This window comes from Balaenoptera acutorostrata, chromosome 9 (assembly GCF_949987535.1).
Source record: "Balaenoptera acutorostrata chromosome 9, mBalAcu1.1, whole genome shotgun sequence".
NCBI lineage: Eukaryota > Metazoa > Chordata > Mammalia > Artiodactyla > Balaenopteridae > Balaenoptera > Balaenoptera acutorostrata.
This window is the reverse complement of record NC_080072.1, coordinates 14,500,257-14,513,106: the sequence shown is the minus strand read 5'-3', so window position 1 is coordinate 14,513,106 and position 12,850 is coordinate 14,500,257. Positions and strand designations below refer to the sequence as shown.

The 12,850-nt window shown below is 39.5% G+C and overlaps 1 protein-coding gene across 3 annotated transcripts in view; it reads left to right on the top strand.

The window, feature by feature from the left end:
* The first annotated feature begins 726 nt into the window (after positions 1-726).
* CSTPP1 (centriolar satellite-associated tubulin polyglutamylase complex regulator 1) overlaps positions 727-12,850 on the top strand; it is a 202,422-nt gene continuing 190,298 nt past the window's right edge. For 2 of the 3 annotated variants that reach the window (XM_007181174.2, XM_007181173.2), the window contains exon 1: positions 727-855. In XM_007181174.2, the coding sequence (XP_007181236.1) occupies positions 810-855 (46 nt within the window). In that variant the 5' untranslated portion in view covers positions 727-809. The remainder of the gene's footprint in view (positions 856-12,850) is intronic. The other variant, XM_057552975.1, reaches the window with a different exon arrangement.

The following is a 12,850-nucleotide window of genomic DNA, read 5'->3' as shown; positions in this document are numbered from 1 at the left end:
CCAATGAACGCTCTCCCCTCTTAAAGGAAAAGTGAACAATTAGGGATATAAGGGAAAAAATCCAATAGGTGTCCTTGTTTGTGCATCCCATCCCCCCAGAAGTGAAGTGTCTTCGTAAGAAAAAAAGAAAAGAAAAGAAAAGACACTTGGGAAGGGTACCAAATAGTAAGGGATAGAAGTAGAAGGAGGGGCTATAAAGATAAAGAGGAATTTGAGAGGAAATGTCAATGAAGTCATAGAGGATTTAATGAGCACTTTCTGGATGCCCAGCCTTGTCACAGGCAGAAAAGACACATCCCTGACCTCACCTCAAGAAGCAGCCAAGATATACGCACGTGAAAGCACTTTGTAGTAATTTAAGATGATAAATAATAAGGAGATAAAAATAGGTAATGGGATAGTAAATGTTTATGGGAATTTAGGGGTGGGAGCTATTATTGTGATTTAGGATAACAGTTGTATAAAGCAGGAGTAGTTATGAAATTCAGAAATTGCGGGTATATGGAGGGCTGGCAATAATTTTTCGACACCGGGAAATATGATGGTTTCAAAGGAACTCTCCACCTCAAATTCCTCTAAAACCAACGCCTCAAGAAAGGGAGTCCAAAGAAACTATGACCGCCGCGAAGAGACAGCTCCCGGAACTAGTGCGGCCAGCTTGGCGTTGCGATACGGAGACTGTTTGCGTGGCACCCCCTCCGCCTCTAGCCTCTCCTCCCGCCGCGTGGGTGCCATGGCAACAGAGAGAGCCCTAGACCTGGGTGCCGGAAGCGGGAGAGCTGGAGCTCTGAAGCTACCCTGGTCAAAGGATGCTGAGTCCGGAACGCCTAGCCCTACCGGACTACGAGTATCTGGGTAGGCGGTTCCTTCAGCTTCGGGGAAGAAAAGAAGTGCAGACGAATTAGGCCAGGGTTTGGGGAGGAGACCGGGGCGAGATCTGAGTGGGAACGGGTAGGGTGGGCTAGGGAGGGGCGGGGTGGGGGCGGTCCAGGGCCTGAACTTGGAAGGCCCAGCGAGAAGGAAAACAGCATCTGGGGAGTAAAGAATGCTGAAGTGTACCCGCTGGAGCTCAGACAGTGTGGATTGTGCCCTAAGGCTAGGTTGGAGTTGAGAATTGAGGGGCCTTTGGGGGTATTACTGATATGCTGCCAGTGGAGTAACCTTGGAACCTTGAAGTGCCAAATCAGTCATTCTGTGAACAATCATTTAACCGTTATAGCGGCAACTAACATTTTTGAGCATTTCTTTTACATTAGGCACTATGCTAAGCATTTTACGTGCATTCTTTTTTTTTTTTTTTTGGTTGTGTTGGGTCTTCGTTTCTGTGCGAGGGTTTTCTCTAGTTGCGGCAAGTGGGGGCCACGCTTCATCGCGGTGCGCGGGCCTCTCACTATCGCGGCCTCTCTTGTTGCGGAGCATGGGCTCCAGACGCGCAGGCTCAGTAGTTGCGGCTCACGGGCCTAGTTGCTCCGCGGCATGTGGGATCCTCCCACACCAGGGCTCGAACCCGTGTCCCCTGCATTGGCAGGCAGATTCTCAACCACTGCGCCACCAGAGAAGCCCTTACATGCATTCTTTATTGAATCTTCATAACAGCCCCAGGAGGAGACTGTGTTTTTCTTCCATTTTGCAGACGGAGAAACTGAGGCTGAAGAGGTGACTTGCACAAATAAGGCCACACAGCTATAAAATGGTAGGCCTAGGATCAGAACCTAATTTGCCCACTCCTGAGCTTGAGCTCTTGACCATTAAGACTGTGGCTGTAATACTTTACACACACTGTAACACCTTCAGTGTGTAAGGCATTTACTGGATGAAAAAAGGATATATGTATGTTGTGTGTGTATATACATACATGTATGCACACATGTTTTAAAAAATTAGTAGACTTTTTTAGAGCAATTTTAAGTTTACAGAAAATTGAGCAGATATTATAGAGTGTTCCCATATACTCCCTCTCTGTCTCACTCAGAGCTTCCCATTATTAACATGTGACATTAATATAGTACATTCATTACAATTGATGAACCAATATTGATACATTATTATTAACCAAAATCTACAGTTTACATTAGGGTTCACTCTTTGTGTTGTACAGTTTTATGGGTTTTGACAAATGCATGATGTCATGTATCAACCATTATAGTGTTATGCAGAATAGTTTCACTGCCCTGAAAATCCTCTGTGCTCTATCTATTCATCCTTTCCTCTGTCCCCCAACCACTGGCAACCATTGATCTTTTTACTGTCTCTAAAGTTTTACATTTCCAGAATGTCATATAGTTGGAGTCATAGAGTAAGTAACCTTTTCAGACTGGCTTTTTTCACTGAGCAATATGCGTTTAAGGTCCCTCCATGTCTTTTCCTGGCTTGATAGTTCATTTCTTTTTATCACTGAATAATATTCAATTGTATGGATGTACTATACACATTTTTTAATGAAAAACAATTCTAGTTTAAATTTTTGAATTAGTAATATGGAAACTAGGTTAAAAAACATAAAGAAGTTTATAATGAAAAGTCTCTTCCAACCCTTTTCCCCCATCTGCCAGTATCCATCCATCCTCAGCCCCCACTAGTAACCACTATTACTGGTTTCCTGTGTATCCTTCCAGAGTTCAGTTTATTATGTATATAAGGGAGAATATACTTTTTTCATTCAATATATCTCAGAGTGATTTCTGTGTCAGTGAGAGCTTTCTCATTCTTTTAAAAAAATGTTTAGCTACATAGTATTTTAAATAATTTATTTGACCAATTCTCTATTGGTACACATGTTGTTTTTAGCCTTTTGCTATTACTGAAAATACCCCACTGAATAACCTGTAATTTTGTGCCATTGCTAGTATATCTGCAAGGATAAATTCCACAAAGTGAAATTGGTGGGTCAGGGACATATGCATTTTAAATATTGATGGATATTGCCAAATCGTCTTTCACAGGGGTTGTACCATTTTACACTGCACTAGCAATGTAAGAGTATGCCTGTTTCCCCATAGTCTTTCCAACAAAGTATATCAAACTCAAACCATCAGATTTTTTTCAACCTGTTAAGTGACAGATAGTCCCAGGGTAGATTTAATGTACATTTCTTTTCTGAAGTTGAGCATCTTTTCACCAGGTTTAAGGGCTGTGTGGTTTTTGAAAGGTATATATATATATATATATATATATATATATATATATATATATATATATAGGGAGCATTGTTATATCACAGATAATTTTGCATCCAATGAATAATAATATCAGTGTCTAGCAATGCCTAGACTTTTGCTAAGGATTTTATGTATTTTATCTTATTTACTCAGTACTAATGAATCTATGAAATATTTGAAAAGCCTAGTCTATTGTTCAGTTCCTTGGATGTTTGCGTCAAAGTCTTAACATATTTAAATTATATGCCTCAAAGGCTTGACATATTTAATATACTGGTGCTTTGGTGAGTAGAAGTTGGTGGTCCCTCCATAAGTGGCTTTTTTCAGCCACTAATTCAGTGGCAATGTTGATAATGAATCTATAAACAGAATCAAAATTTCTGGTTGGTTGTAAAAGCTTCAATGTCCAACCTCTTATCTAATTATTGAACCCTGGATTATTGAACCTCCTTCAGGTTCTGTTGCATATTTAAGTGCCTTAACTCCCTGTCCCATTCACCATCTGGACATTCATACTGCCCTAAGCAGGGTCATACTACTCATTGGCTTCCTCATGGTTCCTCAGACCATACAACTCTGCTGAAATGCATTTGTCTTTAGTTGAGAACAACCCTGCCCATTACAGTTTGGTCTCTTTTAGAGGCATGCTGTTGCTGTTTTGAAGCATTCACCCTCAATATAATGACCACTGAAAATCACCCCTTATAGATTAATTTAATAAAATATTTTCTGATTTGAAAATTTAAATACCTACGGAGGTTATATTTGGCTTGGCTTGGCTTGGCTTTTCTTCTTCTTCCTTCTCCTCTCCTCCTCCTCCTCCTTCTCCTTCTTCTTCTTTTTTTTTAAAAACAAATTATAAAGTCACATGTGTAGGCCTAGAGAAGAAAATACACATAGAAAAAAGAAAATTGCACAGATAGGAAAGCTCTAGGTATTCAGTGCATCAGAAAAGTGAAAGCTCAATATCCCTTGGTAAGTGTGTCTGGAGACCTCTTTTTAGTATTATGGTATAAATGACAGGGATACCTATTCAGTGAATATCCATAGATTTTCCTTTCTACCTGCTAGCCAAGGCTTATATTTGCCTTTTTGAGTACTAGTGAAGAAAACAGTCTTTCATCCTGTTGGGTAAACTGATCCATTCCCTGCTGACTTTGTGGATTAGGAACCTGTAATCATGGCCTGGAATGGCTTAGGATCTTAAGATCATCATTACAGAATTGACTCCATGATGTTCATGCCTTCAGTCATCAGAATGGAGTGATAGGAACTATGTTAATGCCCAGGCGTGAATAGAGAGAGGAGAGTCTGGTAAGGAGATGAAATAAATATAGAGCCCTTGAAAGGTTTCCACTTTATGAAAGCTACTTATTGGAAGCTTCTGCCAGAGGCTGAGGTGTGTCTGTGTATCTGGTTGGGTGTGGAGAGTTCTCTAGAGCTGAAGGGCAGCCTGTTCTGGTCCCAGGTTTGCAAAACACACTACCTACGTGCTGACCTGAGTGTAAGCATGAGGGTGTGAGGTTTATTATTTTACCCCACCTAAATTGGTGAGGTGCTTGCTTTCACTCATGCTTAATTTGCCTCTTCTGTTTCTATGGATACTGCTTATTCTCACTAAGACTGGCAGTGGACTGGCATAATAGATAGCTCCAGGAAATCAGAGATGGTCTTTCTCCTTTGGAGGCTATAGTTTTAGAGGAATCACAATAAACTGGATAGTTACTTTTAAGCTATAGTTTTTGAGCGCTTCATTTATGCTTAGCACTGTGCCTTAACTCATTTAATCTTCACAACCACCATACAGGTAGGTATTATTATTAGTCCTATTTAGTAGTTATTAATATCGTCTCCTCATTTTACAAATAAGGAAACTGAGGCTTAGAAAGGCTAATTGATTGGTACAAAGTCACATAGGTGATGATACGTAAAAGCAGGGATTCAAATCCAGGTTTATCGGATTCCATGCCTGTGTTTTCCTCTCTACAAAGAAGATAAAAATAAACAAACCAAAATATCTATTGCCTGTAAAGGGCAGTGATCCTTGCTTCCCTTTTAAGAATGGAGTTCTTAAACAGTTCATTAGTTGCAAATCAGTTTCCTGAAAACAGGAATTGTATCTTTCTCATCATTGTATACCCACCTTTCACAATATAGACACTTTATACATACATGTGTGTTAAATTGAATATGAATAATCTGACCTTAGGGTCCCCCAAATGTGAGCAAGCTAACAACAATAACTAAGACTTACTAAGTACTTACTATGTACCAGGTAACATTTTATGTGCTTTATAAACATTAATGCACATGAAGATAGTTTCAGTTTTTATCTCCATTTCACATGTGAGGAAACTGCAGCACAAAGGTATTAAATAACTAGTTAGTGAGTCCTAGAGGCAGAATTCTAATCTAGCAGTCTGACTCCGGAGTCCACATTGTTAAACTCCATGCTATGAATACCTTGAGCAACTCCAACAGTGAGGCTCCAACTATTGCATAGACCTGCTTATAATGGTTGCATGGATTCTGGAGTAAGTTCAGGTGACTCCAAGGGCTTAATTTAACATTTCTGCCAGGAGGGGGCATCCTAGGAACCAGGATGGATCAGGGAATAGTAAATTTCCAGTTCCCTCTTGCCACTGGACTCAACTCTCAAAGGCAGGCAATAAAGAAGATAACTTCTAAAAATAAACCATTTAGGAGAGTTTTAATGGCAATAATCTATGTACTTTGTGTAGCTGTGTGACCTTGAAGAAGTTACTCAGCCTCTCTGTGCCTTAGTTTCCTGATATGCAAAATGTACTTACCTCATACATGTAAGCTTTTAGAGCAATGCCTGGCTGCTACATTGTATCTACATTGTGAAAAGAGGATACACAAAGATGAGTAAGATACCTTTCCTTCTAGAGCACCTGGGTAGGTGCTCAATAAATATTAGCTGCTATTATTACTCCTACATTTTAATAAAAATGTGTAATACATCTGTGGCAGCCATGAAATTGTGCATCTCAGATCCCCTATTATGTGGAGGGGAGGGTAATTAACTCTGAACCCCAGCTCTCAATCCAACACCTTGTTCACATTGAGGTCACCCTTCCCGCAGGCTGCTCCCAGCGGATGACTGGGTGGGGAAGACCCACTTTTATGAGAAGTGTGACTCCTCTGATGGTGACTTTGGCTTGAGGACTCCCACTGCACTGCAGCCTAATACTCTCAACTCCCTCACTCTTCTTTACAAGGGTCAACCCTGCATTGTGGTCTGTCAGCTCTCCCAGCTTCTTCCAGCTCCCTCCCCATTTTCCCTCATGGGCTTTTCAGTATATCTCTTGCATGTCTGATCCTGTCTTGTTGTCTGCTTCTCAGAGTACCTGGACTAAGACAACATCCAACAGTCACTGATATAGTCCCTTCCAGTCATGAGGTTGATACAGTTTTTTCAAGCCTTGACAAAGGTTCTGACATATGATTCTTTCTATGTTGAAGATTATTAAGTGTTACTAATCTTATTTTTTTGCATTTGCTGATATCATAGCACATGATATTTACTTGTCTCACTGCCAGACACAATTTCTTTTTTTGCTTTTGGATGAATCCTGATAAGCAAACTTATTTTTGTTTGAATATAATTAGTGAATCTTCCAAACCCAACCCTATGCTAGGAAACATTGCTATTCACAATAAGTCAACAGAAATACTGTTAGGACTTTAGAGTGCTTGGGTTGTTGCAGAAAGAAAAAGAAATATTACAGATGTTACACTGACTTCCTAAATCTTTGGAAACTAGGTTTATAATATATAAAGCTGGTCACTTAAAAACAGTCATGAACGTGTTCACAAAACCATCTCTTTCCTTTCTTCTTCCCCCCTTCCCCTTCCTTTCTTTTCTTCCTAATTGTTCCTTTCTTCCTGAATACCTTCTCTATGTAAAGCAAAGCATGAATATAAAGTGTTCCTCCCTGCAGAAAACTTATGCCAAAGATGGGAGATGGGACATATTCATAAATGACTGTAACACAAAGTGACAGTGTTAATAAGTGCCAACCAAACTGGGAAATGGCCAAGACACCTGCATACATACAGTTCACTCGCTCTATAACGACACTTATTTCCCATCTCCCATCTTTGGCATAAGTTTCCTGTAGGGAGGAACACTTTATATTCATGCTTTGCTTTACATAGAGAAGGTATTCAGGAAGAAAGAAAGAAAGGAACAATTAGGAAGAAAAGAAAGGAAGGGGAAGGGGGGAAGAAGAAAGGAAAGAGATGGTTTTGTGAACACATTCATGACTGTTTTTAAGTGACCAGCTTTATATATTATAAACCTAGTTTCCAAAGATTTAGGAAGTCAGCGTAACATCTGTAATATTTCTTTTTCTTTCTGCAACAACCCAAGCACTCTAAAGTCCTAACAGTATTTCTGTTGACTTATTGTGAATAGCAATGTTTCCTAGCATAGGGTTGGGTTTGGAAGATTCACTAATTATATTCAAACAAAAATAAGTTTGCTTATCAAGATTCATCCAAAAGCAAAAAAACAAATTGTCATGACAGGGGCAGCAGTTCCCTAGGTGGCCCAGTTCTGGGATGTGACTTTGGGATTTGTTCCTGGAAATTTAGCCTAGACTCTGTTTCTTTCACCTTTCTAAGAATTCTGTAAACTACTTAATAAATGTAATCAATTTTTTTCTTAAATTTTTGTTTATTTATTTATTTATTTTTGGCTGTGTTGGGTCTTCATTGCTGCACGTGGGCTTTCTCTAGTTGTGGCGAGCGGGAGCTACCCTTTGTTGCGGTGCACGGGCTTCTAATTGCAGTGGCTTCTCTTGTTGCGGAGCACAGGCTCTAGGTGCACGGGCTTCAGTAGCTGTGGCCCGTGGGCTCAGTAGTTGTGGCTCGCGGCTCCAGAGCGCAGGCTCAGTAGTTGTAGTGCATGGGCTTAGTTTCTCCACGGCATGTGGGATCCTCCCGGACCACAGCTCGAACCCGTGTCCCCTGCACTGGCAGGCAGATTCTTAATGACTGTGCCACCAGGGAAGCCCTAACAATGTTTTTGCTGGGGAGAAAAAAGAGCAAGTGAGTTCTAAGGCACATTGTTTGTTGACCCTTACCCATCCCCATTTCTCCAAGGTAACTGATTGCAGGTGATGTCAGTGTTACTCTAGGGTTTAAATTCTAGGGTTCTGTAAATTGCTTACTTTGCTTATCATTTATATGTTCAAGTAATCTTAAAATCTTTCCTCCAAATGCTGTCCAAAAGTTGGGGATCTCTTTTATTTGTTATAAATACCACATTTGCTAACTGAGTAAATTTAGGAAGCTGAGTAGGTAATTAAAGTTTTAAAAACTGATAATAGTAGATCAGAAGAGACAAAATGAGCCATTAGCTTATCTCTAGTTCATTATCCTGTTTATAGCCTTCTTAGCACTTATCACAATTATTTTATTTATCTATTTGTATATTTTGTTACTGTCTGTTTCTTACTAGAAAGTAAGCCATAAGGGCAGGCTTATTCTCTCAGTATCTCCAAAATCTAGCACAGTGCTTGGCCCAAGTTAAGTGCGCAATTGTTAAATGAATAGTCTGCTTTAAGTAGCAAAATAATTTTTTTTTTCAAATGAGAGAAAGGACTCCAGTTCAACAAATAGTTATTGAATTCCTACTGTGTGAGAGACACTACGCTTTTTTTCTCCTTCTTCCATTGACAAAAAAAAAGGATGACTGATTAAAATCTTTCCTCTGAATACTGTCCCAAAGTTGGGGATCACTATTATTTGCATAAATACCATGTTTGCTAAATGAGTAAATTTAATTTCATGGTTGACACCATATTTTCTTTGTTTCGGTTACACAACAGTAAGATTTAATTCATTTTTTAAAATGATATTTTATGAAGGAAGGAAATTTTATACAATTTGGGGGCATCTCCTTGAGATTCTGTCTTCAGTTGGGCAGAGTAATATGCTTTAAGACTGGAATTACCCTTGTCAACTAATCCCTGGGTCCACTGTGTTGGGATGCCCTTGCGCTACTTCCCTACGGCCTTACGAAATTGCTCATTCTATGATTGGAATTTCAAGTCAAAATACATTTATCTGCGCAGGATTTTAATGATTTATCAAAGAGAGGAGGGATTTTGCCAAACACATCTGAATTTACCAAATTACCAATCCCATTAGCTATGTTTTCTCTTAAGCACCTTTCTTTAAACAAAGTAATTACTGCTGAAATCATCCAATGTATTTTTCATAAAAGCTTTTGACTAAGTTTTGTTTGATTAGCAGGAACGCAGGAAAAGTAAATATTGTTTGAGAAGGCACTTTCAGAGCCCTTTCTTTTTCTTCATTGAATTAGCTTTTTAAAAGCACTGTTCTTTGGAGAGAGTAAGAGCCTTTTTCCAGCTGTCCTATTGTGTAGCTCAAGGTCTTGTTAATACTATTATCTGGCCCTGAGATTACAGGTAATTGTGGTAAAACACAAGCTTCAGTTTCTGTAATCTAAGACAGAAATCTGTTTGTGCCCTGGCCTTCATATCAGGTGTTTGTTAAATTCAGACTTCTCTCACCTGGGATAGCCCACGGCCCCCCACAGTAAACAGAGGTATCTGGCAGGGATGGGGCTACATTAGAGCCATTGCCTTTTTTTTTTTTTTAAAGATCATGTGGCAGAACTCCTCCTGTGGCCAACTTACATACAACATGTGCACTAAATGGGAAAATTATATATTTTAAAATAAGCATGCTTGAAACAATAACACTTTTGAATGTGAAATGTACCAAAAGGCCGCATGTCTCTGGCTTTGCTTGTCAAATGGAGAGGCTGCCAGAACCACTCGGCTCCATGGTTCTCATGCCCTAAAGTCCTGCAAATTGACACGTAAGTAGGCAACACACAAAGAAGCTCAGCCCATGAGAAAGTGAGTTTGGGCGCTTGGGCTGGCTTCCTTTCTCTCTGTGTGGATTTCTTTCCAGCTTCGCTTCTTCTGTCCTATCTTAGTTTTTCAGAAAGGAGAGATTAAATGTGTCTGCTATTTCAGCATGTTAACTGCACAGGCAACATGAGGCTAGCACTCAGGCCACTGTTCAGCCTGTCATATGGAAGGAATTGCTTTTCAGGGGAGATTATAATTGTGTATGTAGTCACACAAATGCACATTCTGCCTGGAGGAAAATGCACAGAAGAGGAGGCCTTATGCTGCCACTCAGGTCTCTTTGTGGAGGGCTGCATAAGAAGCCCTTACATGGCATAGTCAACTCTTTTGGGCTTAATGAGTCATCTTTTTGTGTGATGCCTACTTCAAAAAAGGAGGAGGGCGGGGGGTGGGGGGAGAAGAAGCACACTCTTGCCCAAGTGAGTTGCTTTTATTGGCCCTGCAGCTTTGTCTAACAGTTTTGTACATTCCTGATGACATCATTTATAATGCTAGTGCACAGAGAGTAAACAAAAAATAATTTAGCTTTCAGGCATTTAGACAAAACTTAAATAGTACAATTTAGAGAAATGATAATAAGCTTTATAAACAGTGAGCACATGAGCTTCAACAGCAAGCATGACCCCACTCTTTTTTGGAATGTGATGTGTTGAAAGATGGCTGTAGAGAAAACTAGAAGCTTGACACTTTTGAATTATGTGCAGTTCAGACTTGAGTCCATGGTCTAGTGTTAATCCCAAGCAGTATGTTCTAGTTAGTGGATAAAATACAAGCTACCATTGTGAGTAAGTCTTTAAGCCCCTTGAGCCCTAGCATTTTACCTATAAGAAAGGAAAAGGTAATATTACCACCTACTTCACAGGAATGTTAGAAGACTGAGAAGATGAAACATGTGGAGCTCTTTATAAGAAAGGTATTTTGTAAATAGAAAATAGCATTATTATTCTCCTTCATCAAATTTCCCCAACACATGGAGTTGATAAAAGCTACCTCATAGGTGGTTGAGAGGATGAATTAATTAATATATGTCAAGTATCTTAAAGTAAACTATTTAATGAGACCTAAAATTGATTGTCTTTCTTGATAGTCTCTAGACCACCAAACCTGATATTTAAACACATGATTAACTTATAAAGTCTTATATGTGCCATCAATCTTTTGCCTTGTCTTCAAGGATTGGCATGGTAGAGGATAGTGAATATACAGGTAGAAGAAAATAGGTTAGGTCTTCAGGAAGAATGGCCCTGCCTTTTTTCTTTTCAAGGTTATGCCTATGAATAGTCTTTGGAGTCTTGCTAATTTTTTTAAAATTAATTAATTAATTTAATTTTGGCTGCATTGGGTCTTCGTTGCTGCACGTGGAGGCTTTCTCTAGTTGCGGTGATCGGGGGCTCCTCTTCGTTGTGGGGCACAGGCTTTTCATTGAGGTGGCTTCTCCTGTTGCGGAGCATGGGCTCTAGGCGTGCGGGCTTCAGTAGCTGTGGCACGAGGGCTCAGTAATTGTGGCTCGCGGGCTCTAGAGTGCAGGCTCAGTAGTTGTGGCGCACGGGCTTAGTTGCTCCGCGGCATGTGGGATCTTCCTGGACCAGGGCTCGAACGCGTGTCCCCTGCATTGGCAGGCAGATTCTTAACCACTGCACCACCAGGGAAGTCTGAGTCTTGCTAATTTTTGTTGCCATGTCTGGACATAGGTAGAAACTGTTTTGACCTTTGTTCTTCCAGTAAATATTTGGTTTTGATCTCACGTTTCTAAAGAAACAAACTCATAAGGAAAAGAAGTGATTGTTTTGTCTCACATTGTGAACTTTTCTTATCATATTTCTTAGTAGTTAAGAGAAAATAATTATTGTTGAAGGACCTGACATCGAGTTCCCTAACTGGAAAGTTCTTAAACTCAGCCAAGTAATAAAACCAGCTTTGGTTATTATCTTTAGAGGTGAAGGGACACCAGAAGAGAATTTATATTTTTTAATTGACAAAATTATCACTAACATCTCTGCTTCCATTTTTGTTGGTATTTTCATAAGGTTTTAGGCAACAAAACCTGAGAAGACCCCCTCATGTAATTTTCAAGTTTAAAATTTCATCTGTTGTTTCCTAGTAACACTTCGGTAACCTCACTTCCCAGATTTAATTTTCTATTAGATGACACTAAATGGGAAACACTATTTCATTTAAATTCTAAATCCTTAGCAGAGATTATTTCTCTTACATTTTTTAAAATACAGAGATAATATTCCAAATTCTAAGTAAGTCCAGCCCCCCAAATACTGTCTTAAGTGGGAAATATATTCAAATAGATGTTCTTGGTATGGCAGCTGGAGTCGTTCTCATATACAGGAGGACTGGAGATAGATAGCAATCTCATTCAGTCCTTACAAGATATTTGTGAGGTAGGTACCAGCCTGATCCTCACTTTTCCATGAGGAAACTGAAATTTAGGTTATGTAACTTGCCCAAGGTCACCAAGCTAGTAAATGTGGAGGTGAAGCTTGAATGAAGTTTATCTGACCCTAGAGCCTGTGTTGTTAGCTACTTTGCTTTTAGGTCTGATTTCTCAAGACCCTCTTTCCTATTCAGTTCACAAGGATTGAAGGATTAGAACTTAATATTTTAACAGAAATGTCTACAGAATATATGATATATTCCCCGGATTCTCTGGTATAATAGAACAAAATTTAACATTTCTTTATGTTGTGGTGTCATTATTTGAGACATCATTTATTATATTGTACTGTAGATGTGTTATGACATTTACTC